At 50.7% G+C, this 19,373-nt stretch overlaps 1 protein-coding gene across 2 annotated transcripts; it reads left to right on the forward strand.

Moving 5' to 3' along the window:
- The first annotated feature begins 8,163 nt into the window (after positions 1-8,163).
- On the forward strand, positions 8,164-10,408 carry C1QL2 (complement C1q like 2). Of its 2 annotated transcripts, XM_027082424.1 has the most exons (3): positions 8,164-8,560; positions 8,600-8,847; positions 9,465-9,644. In XM_027082424.1, the coding sequence occupies exons 1-3, from the start codon at positions 8,164-8,166 to the stop codon at positions 9,642-9,644; spliced, it is 825 nt and encodes a 274-aa protein (XP_026938225.1). The 2 variants fall into 2 exon arrangements, with proteins under 2 accessions (XP_026938225.1, XP_026938224.1); XM_027082423.1 differs by having other exon boundaries at positions 8,164-8,847; positions 9,465-10,408.
- The last annotated feature ends 8,965 nt before the right edge of the window (positions 10,409-19,373 follow it).

Consider the following 19,373-nt stretch of genomic DNA (forward strand, 5'->3'; position numbering starts at 1 on the left):
TTATAGTCTCAGATGAACTCCTGAATCAAAAGCCTGCTTCCGTCGGCAATCCATAGGCATGTTTTCAGGACGTGGAAACTTGCTTTATCAATGGCACGAGGTACACACAAGCTTGCAAAAAAACCCCACAGACAAGACAGCACACTTCTCTGGTGGCCTCTGGGGCTGTTGGTGGCTTGCTGTGCTGCCCAGAGAAAAACACACGCAACGTTGGATGTCCTGTCTCATTCTGCTCCGTCCCACAAATGCGTGTTGAGTGGCCAGTCCCGGGGCCAGCCGTGTGGGGATGGGGAGACTAAATGGCGGGGTCTTTGCCTGAAGAACATACAGGCTCCCAGAGGGGAAAAGTCACTCAGAGAAGCAGGATACTGCAAAGGCCATCCGAGATTGTCACTTGTCACATGTGTTACCCCAGCCCCAGGCATAGACGGCTTGAGTGAGGCAAGGTCCATATTAGTGGATGTTATCAGGACGGCAAGAGAGGAGGTTGGGAAAGTGATCTGTATAAGTGTATTCAGTCAGCAAGGGCGGGATGTTTCTGCTTTCCGCTGTATCCCCCATATCTTGCACATAGTAAGTGCTCAACAAATACTTCCTGCATGGATGAATAATTGGAGTGCCTGCTAGAGGACTGAGAGAAGAAGGGTGGGCAGTGTGGCTTGAATGGCTGGTACCTTGTTGCTTAGTGGGGGGAGTCCCAGCTGAAATCACTATCCCCTGGGGTTTGGGAGAGAGCTGTCTTTGGCACTGGGCGTGTTGCAGGGGACTTGGGCCCTGGAGAAGGCAGGCGAGGGATAGCTACAGACCCACAGCTCTGTGAAGACACAGCCAAGGCCAGCTCCTCAAAGCAGGGATAATCTGGGCTCCAGCCGCAGTCTCTGCGAGATCCAGGCGAGGACTTTCAGGGGCTGGCTGCCCCTCTTGACTCATATGTGTTGCTGCTGCTTCTAGGCTAATGGGCCCGGCGGGCACTTCCTCATTGGCCCCTGAGTAGGGTTGTCGGAATATCTTCAGAGGCTGAGGCTGGAATGCTTCTCCTCCTCCCCGTTCAGCATCTCAGGAGCTAGAAATGCAAACAGAGCCCTCAGGTCACAGTGGTCCAGCCTCTCAGAACAGCAGGAGCCTGTGTGCTCAGGCTCGCGCACCCTCTGGCCTGCGACTGTGGGCATGTGTTCCTGCCTGAAAGGACTGGGAGAGGCTGTGGTACCCATACCTGAAAGAACACCTAGGCCAGGGCCCAGCAGAGAGTAGAAAATGTTATTTCCCTTATCTTTCTTTCAAAGGCATCACTCAATAAACACAGTGAAAGACTTGTGAGGGGCTGGGGACTAGATGTATAAAGAGAGGCACAGGGTAATGCCTACAGTCATATCCCCAGAAAGTCCATAAAGAAAATGGAGCTAGAGGGCAGAGTAATCAATGTTCGTGGGGAGTGGGGGCTTGCTGGGAAGGGTAGCATGTGCAGCTTACTGTCTGCATCAGCCCTGCACAGTCCCCTCTGCTCTGCATAGACCAGTCTCTTCACTGTTCCCCAAACACCCCTCAGAAGGCTCGACCTCCATTATCCACCCAGATCGCTGATCAGTTCAAATCTCACCTGTCCTTTAAGGTTATTCTCTGTCTCTTCTTCCTGGGACAGACTTCCTCAAGGGTCGTGGCCACAGTGCCTTGATGTTAGAAGCCTTTTCCTGTCTATACCCTTGTCTGCACCACCTAAATGATGTCTTACACGGCTGCTTGGGAGCTTTCTAGCTGTTAGTCCCTCCAACTAGTCTGTAAGCTCTTTAGCAAGGACCTCATCTTGAATCCTCCCTTCCACGCTTCCACCTACTCCACCCCACTCTAGCACAGCACAGCATTCTGCCTATAGTAGGTGCTCAATAAAATTCTTACTGAGAGAATGAATGAGCAAATAAATGAATGAATAAGGAAAGAAGAAAGGAAGAAAGGGAGAGAGGGAGGGAGGTAAGGAGAGAGGAAGGAAGGAAGGGAGGAAGGGAGGGAGGGAGGGAGGGAGGGAGGAAGGGAGAAAAACCATTCTGGTTTTTGCAGAGGATAATGGGAACTTGTGTGGCTGACGAGGTTGGTTCTCCTTCTTTGCCCTCCTTTCTTACTCTTCCATCATAAAGAGTATCTTTTAAAAAGTTTTACTCCTTTTGCAAATCATGACATGAACTAACATAAGTGACATTTTCAAGCAATATAAAATAATCAAAAGTTATGAATGTTTACTGAACACTTACTGTGTCCTCGTGATAGTTCCTGCCCTTGAGAGGCTTACAGTTTAGTTGGGAGGTAAAAGTAACACACGTGAATTCTTTAGCCAGAGTGACCTATGGTTGGTGCTCCAGATCTGGAGATACATGTCTTGGATTCCAACATGACCTGGAGCAATTGTTGGGAAAATTACATACCCTAAGGATACTTGTCAATATATAGATTCACCCTCCCCCCATTTCCTCAGCTGTAAAACACAGGCACGTATCTCACAGAACATTACAAGAATTAATATACCTAAAATTCTTGACAGAGAGCCTGGCCATAGTGTTCAATCAATATCATGTATTATTATTATTGTTAAAGATATAAAATTTTTATTGAACTCCTCTAATGAGTCAGTTACTAAGAACTTTGGGCATTGGATTATCCCAGCTTTCTCTTGATTGTTGGTTTCCCCCTTCATACTGTACCATTTTCATTAGCAAATAAACATGCTCAAGTGCCTCCCATCTTTGACCTTAAGATCTTGTGTGATGTGGCCCCAGCCTACCTCTCTGAATTCATATCATAATGCCCTTCCCATTGGGGATGGAGACAAAAGATTGGCCAATGTATTCAAGATGATGTTTCTAAAGAGCTTACAGTCCAGTAGGCTCACAAGTCTAATTCAAAGAAAGCACGCCAACACACCGCCATGCCAGATAGCAGCTCTTTCGATGCAAACTCAAATGACACAAGTAGAAAGAGGTAGACGGGGTTAAGGAAGTCTCGCAGGCCAGCAAGAATGGAAGGGACCACACCTGTATTGTTCTCCACTGCTTAGCACACAGCACCTTGCCTGGCACACAATAGGGGTCAATAAATATTTGTGAGACTAATGAATGACACACTGCGTGAATTAATAAATGGTGTGATTTCTGCCCTACTGGAGCTCACACCCTGGTTGGGGAGGCTAACAAGTAAACACGTGTTTGATTGCGTGATACGTGATGGCAGGAGTATATACATTCAAGGTAATTTAAGGGTACACGGGCAAGAATTGTCAATTCTGCTTGGGGAGAGGTTAGGGGAGACTTCAGACAAGGGACTTAGCTGGGACTTGAGTCCAGGGATGAGTCCAGAGGGATGAGGGGGGACAGGCATCCCAGGTTGATGACACTGTAGTGCAGATGAATGAAGAGTGGGACTCATTGCCTGTGGGAGTCATTAAAGTAGCAGATAAGACAGTGCGTGACCAAATGTCAAACTCTATGTCACAGACCACAAGGGCTTTGTGACGTGAGAAGGTGGAGGTGAACTGGCTGGCTCATAGTAAACTGTCAATGGATGTTGGTGGGAGGAACGCAGACTGGATCACTAAGGGCAATTTGGGGACAGATTTGAGTCACTGCTGGACCTTGAAATGTAAGACTACAGTCTAAATGGAAGGCAATATGCTAATAAAGGTCATCATTAATATTAATGAGAAGACAGTCACCGATGATGACGTGCATCACCCGGGAGAGCAGAAGCCAGGCAGATGAGGAGGTGTGTCCAGTTACTCTGTCTGGCTCTGCCACGTGGAAGGGAGGGAGGGAGGGCAGGGGAAGGACTTCATCATGACTCATGTGACTGGCGGGGAGGAAGCTGCCAGCTCTCCACCTACTCGAGCTGCTGCTGTCCCTGCCCTTGGGAGAGAGGGCTGGCCTTGGGAAGGAGCCCTCCTCCCTCCAAGTCCATAGTTCTTCCCAGGAATGCGGATCCCCTGGAAAGGTTGCTTTGCCTGAGGTCTGTGAAAGTAAAAGCCTGAGTAGCAAACTTTGCCCCTCCTTACTTTTCCCCTGCCCAGATCCTGCAGGGGCAAAAGCATTGAAATTGGGGGATGGTGGTCCGCAGGGCCGAGGCATTCAAAGTGAATGCATGCCTGGAAAATACTTGTCCAGGTGGAGCTGGTGACTGAAAACACTGGGCAGTCTTGTTAGAGGGCGGGAAGCCAGAGCAGGGCAGTCTGAGGGGAATGTGGGATGCGTGGTGCGGTCCCCCTTCTCAAAATGCTTCTGAGAAGGATAGGATGTGTGGGTGATGTTTGGGTCTCTCTGTTTTTTAAATGAATCCACTTTCCCCACCCCACAGGTGCTTACTGCCCACAGGTCTCACTTTAGTGGTGGTCTTAGGCATGATGGTGGAGGTCCAAATTACCAGTCGTTGATAATAACAGTGAACCTTTACTGAGCCAGCTATTGTTCTAAGGCCTTTGTATTAATTAACTCATTTAATCTCTCAATAAGTTGGAAGTGACATTTGTCATTCCCATTCTACACACATGGAGACTGAGGCCCAGGGAGGTGAGCAATTTGCCCAAGGTCACACAGACGTGAAGTTGCAGAGCCAGGACTGGAACCAGGCAGTGTGGCTCCTGGAATCACTGTGGCTCCTAGTTCTAGAGGCGGCCCTAGGGAAAGGAAGGGAAGGCTCCCAGGACCCGGCAGACAAGTGAAGAAGCTAGTGGCCAGTGCCATGTTCACTGCCAGGTTCTCAGAGCCCCCAGTCTGGGTGGCAGGAGGAGTCCAGCTCTGTTATATGGTGGAGGACGCTGGGCAAGCACCTCACACTTTCAAAGCCTTTGTCTTCTCATCTGAACAATGGGAGAATGATTGCTAATCCGTAGGACTGTTGGGAGGAGTATGTGAAGCAGCAACTACAAAGTACCTGAGGCATCGTAGTAGGTGCCCAATAAAGGAGTCCCTTCTCCCCCTTATCTCCTGGGTCCAGTTTGCTTCAAGGTAGGTTTAGTCACCTTTTCCAGGAACCTGTACTGAGGGCCTACCAGGTGCCAGATATTCTGCTGTGCCCTGGGAGAGACACCAACAAAGGAAGAGGCTGGACCAATGTGTAGTGGGGAGGGGAAACAGGATGCATTTTGAAGTAACCCATGAGAACACAATACCTGATCAATGAAATGTTCTCCTCAAAGCAATAGCCTCAGGAAGGAGCACGGTTGTTCCGGAGACACTGACGCTCTGGCAAACACTGACGTCAGCCACTGACTCTCCTCCCAGGCCCGGCCTGGTGCGTTCCCCCGTCAGGGAGAGCTGGGGCAAGAGCTTCCCTTTTAGGAAAACGGAGTCTTGGCGAAGGGAACGACCCACCCAGAGTCACAGACAGGGTGAGAGCAGAACCAGAAGACAGGGCTTTTTTTTTTTTTTTGCTGGATCATATAGCAATTTAATTTTTAATTTTTTTAACATCTTTATTGGAGTATCATTGCTTTACAATGGTGTGTTAGTTTCTGCTTTATAACAAGGTGAATCAGCTATACATATACATCTATCCCCTTATCTCCTCCCTCTTGCGTCTCCCTCCCACCCTCCCTATCCCAGCCCTCTAGGTGGTCACAAAGCACCGAGCTGATCTCCCTGTGCTATGCGGCTGCTTCCCACTAGCTGCCTTACGTTTGGTAGTGTATATATGTCCATGCCTCTCTCTCGCTTTGTCACAGCTCACCCTTCCCCCTCCCTGTGTCCTCAAGTGCATTCTCTAGTAGGTCTGTGTCTTTACTCCTGTCCTGCCCCTAGGTTCTTCAGAACCTTTTTTTTTTAGACTCCATATATATGTGTTAGCATATGGTATTTGTTTTTCTTTTTCTGACTTACTTCACTCCATATGACAGACTCTATGTACATCCACCTCACTACAAATGACTCAATTTCGTTTCTTTTTATGGCTGAGTAATATTCTGTTGTATATATGTGCCACATCTTCTTTATCCATTCATCTGTCAATGGACACTTAGGTTGCTTCCGTGTCCTGGCTATTGTAAATAGAGCTGCAATGAGCATTGTGGTACATGACTCTTTTTGAATTATGGTTTTCTCAGGGTATACGCCCAGTAGTGGGATTGCTGGGTCGTATGGTAGTTCTATTTGTAGTTTATTAAGGAATGTCCATACTGTTCTCCATAGTGTCTGTATCGATTTACATTCCCACCAACTGTGCAAGAGGGTTCCCTTTTCTCCACACCCTCTCCAGCATTTATTGTTCGTAGATTTTTTGATGATGGCCATTCTGACTGTTGTGAGGTGATACCTCATTGTAGTTTTGATTTGCATTTCTCTAATGATTAGTGATGTTGGGCATTCTTTCATGTGTTTGTTGGCATCTGTATATCTTCTTTGGAGAAATGTCTATTTAGGTCTTCTGCCCATTTTTGGATTGGGTTGTTTGTTTTTTTGATATTGAGCTGCTTGTAAATTTTGGAGATTAATCCTTTGTCAGTTTATTCATTTGCAAATATTTTCTCCCATCCTGAGGGTTGTCTTTTCATCTTGTTTATGGTTTCCTTTACTGTGCAAAAGCTTTTCAGTTTCGTGAGATCCCATCTGTTTATTTTTATTTTTTTACTTCCATTTCTGTAGGAGGTGGGTCAAAAAGGATCTTGCTGTGATGTATGTCATAGAGTGTTCTGCCTATGTTTTCCTCTAAGAGTTTTATAGTGTCTGGCCTTACATTTAGGGAAGACGGCGCTTTTGGTGTCTGAGGTCTTACCAATACACAGAAGCACCTCCCATCCTGGCTTTATTTTCACAAGCTGCATTAGAGATGGATAATTCTTCTCTAAATCAGGTGCCACAGCTCTGGCTCAGAATGGCTTTGGACTCTTTTTTAAATAACTAAACCCACCTCAGCAGGAGGGAGCTGGGGATGTCCAAAGGCAGCTGTCTGTGGATCTGCTGGTAGTGGCTGGCTGGGAGTGGGAGCTGAGTGCACCAAGGTTACCGTCAAGTGCTGGGTGTCAGAGATCCGGATTTAAATGAACTTTGCAAGGGCCAGACCTTCCTTGGGTAGAAGAAAGGGGCTAAGGCTAGTAGCCTCTTGTTTTCGGGGCTTTGGGCTTTTCAAAGAGTCATTCAAAGAGTTGGTGGGCTGCTCTTCTGAAGCCTATTTGATAGCTTGGAGTCCTCAGGCTAGGTATGTGAAAGACCTTCCAGAAGCGAGATTTATTCCATTCTGAAGAGGTAACTCAGAAGGGTTTTCAGAAAGTTCTCTCCTGGGGCTTATGGGACTGAGGGGGTTTAAGTCTACTCCTGCTTGCAGGCAGGGGGTGGATTAGGTGACCCCCGAAGGACCTTGCTGGCGTCGGGATTCCGGGTGCCTTCGTGGCCACGTAGAGGTGCCTGTGGGCGCCGGTGAGTGTGCCGTGGGTGAAGGTGCGTGAGTGTGGCCGCCAGTGGGTGTGCCCGAGGAGCTGGGCCCAGGCTGCGCCCGCTGCGCCCACTTGTGGCTCCCAGGCGCCGCCAGGAGGAACCGCACCCTCGCCGTCTCTGCCGAGGGAGCCGCCGGAGAGGAGGAGCACCGAAGGCTGATGACACGAGGGCGCCGTCTCCCAAGTGATGGCAGCGCGCGCTGCTTCCTCGCCGCCTCCGCAGCTCAGCCCCGGACTCCTTACGTCAGGGTAGCCGGGTCCCCCCTCCGCGCGAGAGCCAGCGAGCAGCTGGAGAGCAGAGCAGAGCAGAGCGCGCCGCGGAGCCCCGGCGCCCTCTCTGCGCACGGATCCCCGCCTAGGCCAGGCGAGCCGGGCAGGAGGCAGCGCGGCCGAGCCCTCGCGGGACGCCGCCTTCGCACCCGGCTCTCCCCGGCCGCAGCGGCCGGGACCCGTGGGGCGCCGGGCTCGTCCTGGGAGACCCCGGCCATGCGCTCCGGGCTCCGCGGTTCTCCTGAGCAGCCACCCGCGCCTGGGCCAGGGCGCCTCTTGCTGAAGTAGTTGGGCGCCCGGAGCAGGGGGTCGCCACGTCGGGGGCGCGGCCGGGACCCGCGGAGTCCGCCCCCGAGCGCGGGGAGCGGGGCCGCCTGAGCCGCCCGACCATTCCCTCCCCGGGCGGCAAGGAGGAGCTGGTGGCGGTCGCCTCCCGGCTGTGGCAGCGGCGGCGGCGCGCCTGCCTGGCGGCCGTCGGCGTGCTCCTGGCCATGGCTCTGGGGCTGCTTATCGCCGTGCCGTTGCTGCTGCAGGCGGCGCCCCCCGGGGCGGCGCACTACGAGATGATGGGCACCTGCCGCATGATCTGCGACCCGTACAGCGCGGCACCCGGCGGGGGCCCCGCGGGCGCCAAGGCTCCACCGCCCGGACCCAGCACTACCGCCCTGGAAGTCATGCAGGACCTGAGCGTCAACCCTCCGCCCCCTTTCATCCAGGGACCCAAGGGCGACCCGGGGCGACCCGGCAAGCCGGGGCCGCGGGGACCCCCGGGAGAGCCGGGCCCACCTGGACCCAGGGGTCCCCCGGGGGAGAAGGGCGACTCGGGGCGGCCCGGGCTGCCTGGGCTGCAGCTGACGGCGGGCGCGGCAGGCGGTGTCGGGGTGGTGGGTGGCGGAACCGGGGGCGGCGGCGACTCTGAGGGCGAAGTGACCGGCGCGCTGAACGCCGCCTTCAGCGGTCCCAAGATCGCCTTCTATGTGGGTCTGAAGAGTCCCCATGAGGGCTACGAGGTGCTCAGATTCGACGACGTGGTCACCAATCTCGGCAATCACTACGACCCCACTACTGGCAAGTTCAGCTGCCAGGTGCGGGGCATCTACTTCTTCACCTACCACATCCTCATGCGCGGCGGCGACGGCACTAGCATGTGGGCGGACCTCTGCAAGAACGGGCAGGTCAGTGACACCCCTACTCCCACCTCCACCCCCGCAGATCCCCGCGGACCCTCGTTCCCACCCTGAGCCCCGAACCGCCTGGGAACCCAGCCTCCCTTCTCCCCACTCGCCAGCGCCCGAGCTCGCCCCGGCAGGGAGCGCACGATAGCATCCCGTTTCCCGGTGCGCCGTGGTCGCAGTTATCCCATAGCTCCCGAGGTTGCGTTCCCAGAGCTCCGAGACCCCGCTACCCAAATTGCACTCTCCCCGCTATTTGCATACCCGCCTGAAGCCCCGTGGGCTTCTCGGAAACCTCACTCTTCTTTAGCTCTCTGTGCGCCCCATTCTCCCCTGTGCCCTCCCCGTCTCCTCTCTTCTCGCCCCGGTCCCTGCTTCCCGCCCGTCCCCGCTGGGTCAATGTCCACGAAGCCTCTCTCTCCCTCCTTCCCGGACTTGGAAACTGCGGAGCATAGTGTCCCCCACTTGGCTAAGTTGGAGAGAGAGCGTGGAGCCTGGGTGGGAGAGTGGACCCTGGAGCTGCAGGCGGAAGGCCGGCCAGGGGGCGCGCCACGTGGGGGACAAGGCAAGGGCCCAAGCGCAGGTGCCTGGGCCCACCCGCTGTGGTCGCTCGCCCCCAGGTCCGGGCCAGCGCCATCGCACAGGACGCCGACCAGAACTACGACTATGCCAGTAACAGCGTGGTGCTGCACCTTGATTCAGGGGACGAGGTGTACGTGAAGCTGGACGGAGGGAAAGCTCATGGAGGCAACAACAACAAGTACAGCACGTTCTCGGGCTTTCTTCTGTACCCGGATTAGAGGTGCCGGGAACGCGAGGTGGGGTGGCTTCTGACTGCCCTATGCCAGTGGGAGCGCTCCGTTCCTCTGTTCCTTGGCGAGGACCACTCCCGCTTCCTGACATTGCTGGAAAAGACACATCCCTGCTGTCCTTCCTGCCCCGCTTCCGACCTCAGTGTGTCTGCGACTCGCCACGCTCTGGACTGCGCTCATGGTCTCTGTCCCCAGCCTAGGGCGGGAGAGCGGGACGCCAGAGCGGAGAAATGAGCGTGAATCTGAACCCCGGTGAGGCAGCAGCGCGGACTTTGCAAACCTGATTGGACTCGACAGGCCCGGAGGGACGCCTGCCCTCTTCCAGTCCCCCTCCTCCTAGGAGTGCCCTGAGACCCAGGGCTCCCAGCCCTGGCCACCCGAGGGAGGCCAAAGTGAGCACGAGCTCCCTGGGGCGTCCTTCTCTGTGACCTGAAATACTTGTGCAAATGTCCCTGTCTATAAGCCCAAATCCCACCCTCAGCAGAATCCCAGCAAACGGAAACTCCATCCTGCCTCAGACCCACCGCAATGCATTAAATTATGTTTTTAGACTATGGATTCCAATGTCTCTATCAGCGTGGCCCCAGGACCAGGCCTCCAGATGTCCTCCTTGACGTGAAGACCTAAGCTAGGCCCTGAATAGCTCCATCTATACCCTGGTTGCCAGCCACTGCCTTGTCCCTGCCACCTGGGATGGGAGAAAAGATGTGGGGGGATGGGAGGGCAGCATCTCACCCTTTGCGGGGTGTCTCCCCTGGGCTGGGCTGCTGCCTTGAATTGGAGGGGCCCAGAGGAGGCTGGGAGGGAGATTTTGAGGGTGACAGGAGAGGGAGGTTTGGACCTTCAGGCTCCCAGCCTTGTGGGAGGAGGTCAAAGGCCAGGAGTTTCTGCAGAAGGAAAGGGGAGAGGAGGCATTTCTGCAAAATGAGAGGCATGAATGAGGTATTTGCCATCTGGTGATGTCTGAGATCTCCTAAAAGGAAGTACAGAAATCCCTGAGGAAACACACCCACTCAGGCATGTAGTACACTCAGCACTACAGCTGATGTCCATTAACTTACACCAGCTGGGTCCATAACTCTCCAAGGAACTGGTAAACTGAGGCAAGTCTGTGGACTCTCCAGCTTGCGGAATTCACCCAGAGCTGTGTGGTAACTGAGATAGACTCTATCCCTTGCAGCGGGATACCCCCTTTTGCGGGTCTTCCCGTGCGCACAGTGGTGTGGGACACCTGCTCTGAACCTGACCGTGTTTGTTTGGTCCCCCTCTTTCCTTCCCTTCACCATTCCACACGCACACTCCACATGGTGTTGATTTTTTTCTTTTCACTTTTTTATTCTGTGTTTAGGTTGAGTTCCGATAAACAGTACGTTATCTACAAAATAACTAGTTAGCAACCTGTTAGTATTTACGGAGCTCACTTTGACCAGTTGTTTGAAGAGAAATGTGAATTTGTACACAGAGGTAACCCCAGAGTGTGCTACATATGTAAAACTGGATACACACACACACACACACACACACCCCTTGTGGATATGTTACGGTTGTCATGGCTAATCCGTGTTACACACATGCACACACATACGTATTCATACAGTCATGTCAATGTGGTGTGTGACATGTTCATGGCTACATGTCGGCCCCCAAATTACATTGTGCTCCACTTTAATTCCTGGAGGATGCTTAAAACCGTGATTGCCATTTAAAAGACAGCTATACTCCCCGCCTCGAGTCCTGTGTCTGTCGCTCTTTCTCTGTATGCTTTTATTTTATTTGCTCTTACTTTATTTGTTTTATCGTCATTCACTTGAATATTAGCAATGATTGCATCTGCTTCGAATCCAGGGATAAAGTGCTCAAAGAGAGCGAGGGGAGAAACAACATCCATGTGCAAACCACCATCTCTCCAGTTTCAGACCCAAATGAGTCCCAATTCCCCACCCACCCCACCCCCAGTGATTGTGGAGCCCAAACCCAGCTGAGCCCAGGAACTGGGGAGGGCAGAGCCAACCCCGTCTCCCGTTGCATACGTATCAATTTCTGATGCCTTGTCGATTGTATCATCCAGAAATGCGATTAAAACCAAATATCTGAGACTCAAATGAAGTCTAATTGCTATGGATCTGCAATCCCCACCGGGCCCCTAATCCTTTCTGACTTATTCCCCCCCTTCCTCTGATGAGATGGAGCTTAGACACAAAGCCCTCAGTTTAAATTTCAAAAATTAAAATTGACATGCAGCGGTGGCTTTCCTGGGAGCGGAAGGAATTTCTAAGGAGCCCAGCTTTATCCTCTGCATTAAGAAGCAATTTGTACTTCTAACAAAACCCCCATCACTCCCCTTTGGTGGAAAAGCAGTAGAGACGCCTTGCCTGGGTCCGGCTGTTCACAATACTTGGACAAATTTGAATCTGAGATTCCTCCATCTGTATTCCCCGGGGCAACCGGGCTTCTTGCAATTCTAATGCCCAGCTTGCTGGGAGGAGCTGCCAGAGGTGTCAGCTACTAAGAGGATGATAGATTGATGAGGCAGTGGGTGGTGGGAGGCGCGGCCCATGGCAGGAGCTTGCCAGCCGAGGAACAACTCTCTCTGTGTCCACACGTTCTCTGTGTCCCAGGCAGGCCCCTCATGACCCACTGATCTACAATCCCATGATCTTCCTGGAGGACTCCCTGAGATGGGGCAGGTAGGGATGGGGAAACCCCTGCCACCTCTGTGTACCATCAGTCTCGGGGTGCATGTGAAATGAAAGAAACTATTTGCTCCAGACACATCCTTTTTGTCTCTAGTTGGGTTGAGAATTATTATCAGTTGTGAAGGATCATTTTAAGTTCCTAATTACTTTTGGGTCCATTTTCTACCTGTGTTTTTAGGTTGGGATGGATTATCATACTGGCATCTTCCCAGAAGTAGAGAAGGTATTATTCTGTCCCTTTGGGAGGTGGAGAAATTAGGGCTCAGAGAGGCCTAGTGACTTGCCTGTGTTCACAAGGCTTATAAGAGACTGAGTGTGGACTTGAACTCAGGCCTGCGGGCCGTGCCTCTGCCTGACTGCACAGCTGGAGTGCATTCACCTCTCAGAGCTCCCAGGTGTTTGAGAGGAGGGCAAACAGGTGGCACATACTTCCCACCCCTTTCTCTGAATGAGGGAGTCTCAGCACCCTTCCAAGGGTCAGACGAGATGAAAGACCTGCTTCTTTGACCCAGGCTGCCCCCAGAGAGCACCCCAGACTCCTGAGGCATTTGGCTTGGGAACATCCTGTCTTGGGTTCGGTGTTGATGCCAGGACCCTTTGGTCAGCAACTCCAAGTGCTCCGTGTTTACCTGTGTGTCTCCACCAGCAACCCCACCACCACCCTTCTTCTGAGGGACCACTGACCACCTTCTCCTATAATAGCTCTCCCTTCTTCCTCTTGCTGGAGGGGAGGGTTTAGCTGAAGTAAGCATGGCTGTCCCTGACAAGAGAGGGCCCTTGTTTCATTCCCAGAGTCCACATCTGGGTGAGCAATTATTTTCAGGACCGCCTGTGAGCGTGAGATACGCACCTGGCCCTGGAAACTCGGATAGAAGTTATGCCGTCTGCTATGTGAACCTCCTCTCTGTGTGACAGGTGGCTCTCTTGGGCACCCAAGACAAAACGTCTAGGCTGCCCTCTGCATGGAGTTATGATGACACCATGGAGAGGCCATATTGTGGAGACCACTTGCTTAAACTTCACTGACCGCGCAGTCCTACTGGACAAACGTTTTTTTGAGCACTAATCCCCAATATACGTATTTGACGTATGAATAATTTATATATACCACTGTCAATCCATACTTTCAAAATTCTATCTTTTTGTGTTTATATTCATCGAAGGATCTCCACATTCAAGTCCGTATCTATATTCCAGCTGGCTAACCAAGTTTGGACACAAGTCTCCTCTCATTGCAACAAAAAGAAACAAGGACTAATCCAAGTGTTTCCGTTCAACTTGCCGTTTTTCCGGAATCTTAGGCAAAAATGTGTTCTTTTATGAGTCCCAGGTAAGTCTGTGCGCTTTAGTTCTTTGAGTGCACAGTTTCAATCCATATTTTAAGTATTAGTAATGCTTGATTTTCTCTCTCCTTTTTAGATTAAAAGTAAATAGAACCAAAGTTTCAGTATTTCCTTCTCTTATCTGATTTTGAAGACTGATGTTGGCATTGGAACCAAATCCTGGAATCAGGAAGGGCCGGGCTGGGGACAAAGCCTCTCCCAGGGCCCTGCTGGACATTGTGGAGGACGAAGCTGGCAAGTGGAAATGTGGAATTCTAGAAGCATGTTTTGTTCCCCTGTTATTGCCGTACCCTAGTTTCCTTCAACCAATGAGGGTGTTACACAAAGGAGCACGGGTCCCAGCACTAGTTGAAGTAAATGATAGGAGCAGTCATTTTTAAAAACAAATTTTGTCATACGAATTTCAAAAATACTCAAAAGGAAACAGAATAATGCAACAGCCCCCATGTGCCTGTCTTCTAGTTTTCACACTCACTGCACCATGGCCATGGCCAACCAGGCAGAGCTACAGTTTTTATGGATTAAGCCTTCACAACGTGCCAAGAATTGACGCTGGGGCACAATTGTTTCCTCACAACGCCCCCGTGAAGAAAGTACTGCTATCCTCCCACTTTACAGATGAGGAAACTGAGGCACAAGGAGGGGCAGTGACTTGCCCAAGGTGGGGGCAAGGGACTGGTGCTGAAATCTGTCGGAGCCTGGAAACCAAATCTTTGGGGAGTATAGTCAGGGCAGGGTGGTGAGGCCTCGAACGCAAACCACAACAAAGGCACCCTGATACAAGCAAGGCTCCCCAACAAGCACTCCAGAGGTGAAGCCACGTGTTGTGGAGGCTCCTAAGCGTCTGCTCTCTCCCAACAGTGTCATCAGTTGATTTCCAGACTTCTCACTTTCTTCCTTCTTACTGTCCCGTACACCAGTCATGCTGTTTCCTGTACTTGGAATCCTCTCCTCCGGGTTGGCGCCCACCCCTCTTTCAGGCACATCTCTCTTCTAGTAGCCTTCTAGCCCTCACCCTGGTGCCCCTTCCCCTAAGGACCATAGAACCCTGATCTTCCGTACCATGGTGCCTGCCACAAGGCTGTAATCCCATGTTCAGTTGTCTGTCTTCCGCATGGACGGCAGGCTTCACAAGGCAGACCCAGCATCTGTGTGAGTCACCAATGAGACCCCCATTCCCAACTCCAGCACTTAGAATGGTGCCTGGTAAACGGTAGGTACTCAATAAACGTTTGTGAAAAGGATGGATGGACAGATGGATGGATGGATGCGGGAATCCTGGGGGATCCTGACAGGGTAGATTTTGGAAAGACCTCTAGTGTCTGACTTTACAGCAGGATCAGAAGGGGTCTTCCCAGCAAGCTGCATACTGCTCTTAACCAATGGGTCTCCATCCCCCTCCATCCCTGACCCTGAGTTGTTAAGGTTTGGGTGAGGGGTGAAGACTGCAAAAGAGCATTTATTGCAAGCTTCAAGGCCCTGGTTACAAAGCAGGAGAACCTGTCCAGTTGACATGAAATTATGACTACTGCCCACCGTGGCTTCTGGGCTGATTTAGGTCTCCTCTCCCCAGGGCCTCCAGGATGTCCCTCAACCTTCTGAGTGTGCTTGGGCAGCAGCTTCACTTCCAGTCAGGGGTCCCTCATCTGGTGCTTTTGCAGTCCGGATGCTTTTATTTTCTCCAAATGGAAAACATCTTTTGAAAAATTGTTGATGCAATCTGCGCTTGCAAAAAATGTAAACAATATACAGAAATATAAGACAGAAAATAAAAATTCCCTCTCGCCTTATGCAGTCTCCTTTCCCCAGAGGTAATTTCTGTTAACAGCTTGATTTGTATTGTTCCAGACTTTTCAAATGTACATATGTGTGGATTTGTTGGGGAAGAATTTAAAACTCTAAACACCAGCAGGTTCTGTACTTGCTCTTTCTTTTAGTGATTGCCCTTGAACAATGCTAAGGGGCCCTTAGTGCTGAGCCCTTTTCCCTTTCCACCGAGGTGCAAGCCATTGACCATAGACGAAGGACCTAGATTGGTTAAACAGAAGGAAGATTGGCTCTTCCGTCATGAGACCTGGAAGTTGTTTCTTACATCCCTGCTCTAGCAGAGGAACAGCCTCTGCTAACAAGATTGCTCTTCCATTTAGATACAGATTCTGTCCTTATGTGGGAAAATCCTGCCTTATTTTCAAAGCAATGTAAACAATGTCTTCCATCTAATTTTCAGATTATTCAAGTGTGTCCCCTCCTCCTGTTCTCACTCTCTACCTCTTGGTATGTTACCTACACCCAGCAGCCCTTCCCCTGGGACTGAGTAAATGAAAGAAAGAAAGAGATCAACTCCTGCCAACCAAGTTTTGCTCCTGCTGGTACACGGAAGAGGAAGGGAATTCCTTCCGTTTGCCTACTCAGTTGTGTACCCAGGTCCCCAGCCTGAGGTTTGGAGAATGGCCCCCTTCTCTCTTCCCTTCCTCTCTTGCAGTTCCCGTGTGCAGGGCTGTGTGCTACTGCTTCTCCCCGATGCACTGCACCTGGGGGTGGGGGAAGGCGGCAGGGGAGGGTGGGACATTCTGCACTGATGCCTGGTGACTCCAGGCCAGCTGAAGAGACTGACACAGGCACAGGGATGCCAGGCCACAGTGGGCATCTGACGTGAGCTCTGGAACCAGACTGAGCAGTGGGCAGCAGCTGAGTGCACCAAAATAGCTCAGCCCTTTAAAAGCAACCAGGTCATGACACAGAGTGGAAAGAGAAAAAAAATTGTAGAGTCTGTCATACAGAGTGAAGTAACTCAGAAAGAGAAAAACAAATACCATATGCTAACACATATATATGGAATGTAAAAAAAAAAAAAGGTTATGAAGAACCTAGGGGCAAGACGGGAATAAAGACGCAGATGTAGAGAATGAACTTGAGGACACGTGGAGGGGGAAGGGTAAGCTGGGACGAAGTGAGAGAGTGGCATGGACATATATACACTACCAAACGTAAAATAGATAGCTAGTGGGAAGCGGCCACATAGCACAGGGAGATCAACTCGGTGCTTTGTGACCACCTAGAGGGGTGGGATAGGGAGGGTGGGAGGGAGATACAAGAGGGAGGGGATATGGGGATATACGTATATCTCTAGCTGATTCACTTTGTTATACAGCAGAAACTAACACACCTTTGTAAAGCAATTATACTCCAATAAAGATGTTAAAAAAAATTGAACTGAGCCCTTTATCTGTATTATCTTGCTTAATATCAACAAGGAAGGAAAGTGAGGCTCAGCAAGTCAAATAGCTCAAAAATTCTAACAACTCTGGGAGAGGGGCAGAATTGAGGCACAGAGAGGTCTGGTGATTTGCCCAAGGTCACACAGCAAGGAAGTGCCCAAGTTTGAAGCTCAGGTCTGTCTGACTCAAAGGCCCTGCTTCTCGTAATCTAATGCCCTGTCTCTCATGCTGATGCTCGTCATATAACCTCTCTGAGCTATGGTTTCCTCTTCCATAGAATGCCACCTATTCCATAAGACTCCTGGGAGGAGTGAATGAGTTCATGGATGTCAGCTATGTTAATGGGAAATACTCAATAAAAGTTGGTTATTATCAGCATTTAAAGATTTGTTTTTAAAAAGTCACTTTTCCACCTATACCACCTGGAAAATTTTCTAAGCTACTGTTATTCAGTGGAACTCAACAATCCTCTTTGAACTTGGATTCAAATCCACCTTTACCATAAACTGCCTCTGCAATACTTTGACAGATATTTAAGCTGCTGAGTCTCACATTACCCATCTGTAAAATGGGGCCAGTGTGCCTACCACATGGGTGGTTGGGAGGATTTAATGAGATGAGATAATACAGTATGGGGCACAGAGTAAGTGCTTCAGTCCTGGGGATGGTAGGTATTGTTGTTGAAATATTTAATTATTAGGGACTGCTCTGTTTCCTGCTGAGCTGACACGTCTCAGGAAGCATCAAACCGAGGCTGCTTAGAATGAGAAACAGCAGGATTTCGGTGACAACGGCTGGCATTTACAAGCATGCCATTGGTGTAGGAGCCACCAAGGGCATTGCCCAACATACCTACAGTCCTTTCAGTGAGTCTGTGAGGTAAACATAATTGCACCCATTTCACAGATGAGAAGGTGACTGGCCATTTTCAACGGTTGTGTGTCAGAGCCAGAATTCAGACTAGTGCCTTTCTCACTGTTCAAGCTTTGGCCTCCCGGAGAGGATGAGCCCCACGCCCTAAACCTAACCCTAACCTTAACCCAGGTCCTACCCGGTCCCTGTTCGCTGGTGTGCAAGCAACGGTCCTGTGCAGATCCTGGTGGGGCTCCCTTGTTGACTTCAGGCTAATAAGTCCCTGCACAGTTGGGCCTGGAGCTGTGACTAAGTCTCAGGGCTCTGCTGCATGAATATGCAAACTCCCATTGACGGCGGAGCTCTATCACAGCCTGATTTCAAATTGATGGGCACATCCCAGTGGCTTAGAGCCTCTCGCCCTGCATAGTGAGAACACCCACTAATCCCCGCCAAAGCTCCTGGGGCTGAGTGGGAGGAGGTTGGGCACGGCCCAGGCAAAAGGGTACATTGAGGGCGCGCAGTCCAGGCCGTGGCCTCTTTCAAGGCCTGCCCTGCCTCTGTGAGATTCACATGGACCTCACAAGTCTTTGGAAAGCTGGTTTCTTCTTTCTTTCCCCAGCACCAGGATGCACTCCCAGGAGACCCAGACCCTGCTTGAAGGTGCAGAGTCGGATGGGAGAAGTATGCTGGTCTCTGGACTTTGAAAACCAGCTTTGCCATGTGTTCCACTCAAAATCTCCTTACTGGGTGTCCACCGTGCACCCAGTGCTGCAGCAGGGGACCTGGTCGCTACCCTCTTTCAGTCTGGCTGGTGACAGGAATGATAATCATCAGTGATAACAGCAATAGCACTCCCTCCCTTTGTTGAGTACCTGCTGGGAGGCGCATGTGGCTGGTGTGACCTCATTTAAAACTCTTTGCAGCCCTGCAAGATGGGCATTTTTCTTTCTGTAGACTCTAGGTCCATCCACCTCACTACAAATAACTCAATTTCATTTCTTTTTATGGCTGAGTAATATTCCATTGTATATATGTGCCACATCTTCTTTATCCATCCATCCGATGATGGACACTTAGGTTGCTTCCATGTCCTGGCTATTGTAAATAGAGCTGCAATGAACATTTTGGTACATGACTCTTTTTGAATTTTGGTTTTCTCAGGGTATATGCCCAGTAGTGGGATTGCTGGGTTGTATGGTAGTTCTATTTGTAGTTTATTAAGGAACCTCCATACTGTTCTCCATGGTGGTTGTATCAATTCACATTCCCACCAGCAGTGCAAGAGTGTTCCCTTTTCTCCACACCCTCTCCAGCATTTATTGTTACTAGATTTTTTGATGATGGCCATTCTGACTGGTGTGAGATGATATCTCATTGTAGTTTTGATTTGCATTTCTCTAATGATTAATGATGTTGAGCATTCTTTCATGTGTTTGTTGGCAGTCTGTATATCTTCTTTGGAGAAATGTCTATTTAGGTCTTCTGCCCAAAGTAAGTCAGAAAGAGAAAAACAAATACCGTATGCTAACACATATATATGGAATCTAAGGAAAAAAAATAATCATGAAGAACCTAGGGCTAAGAAGGAAATAAAGACACAGACCT

This window comes from Aethalodelphis obliquidens, unplaced genomic scaffold, assembly GCF_003676395.1.
Source record: "Aethalodelphis obliquidens isolate GAN/ISIS:26980383/991018 unplaced genomic scaffold, ASM367639v1 scaffold47, whole genome shotgun sequence".
Classification (NCBI taxonomy): Eukaryota; Metazoa; Chordata; class Mammalia; order Artiodactyla; family Delphinidae; genus Aethalodelphis; species Aethalodelphis obliquidens.

Bases quoted from the DNA above. Each gene is read 5' to 3' on its own strand.
- C1QL2 (XM_027082423.1), top strand. From the start codon at position 8,164: ATGGCTCTGGGGCTGCTTATCGCCGTGCCGTTGCTGCTGCAGGCGGCG. The intron at 8,848-9,464 runs GTCAGTGACACC...GCTCGCCCCCAG, and splicing joins ACCTCTGCAAGAACGGGCAG to GTCCGGGCCAGCGCCATCGC.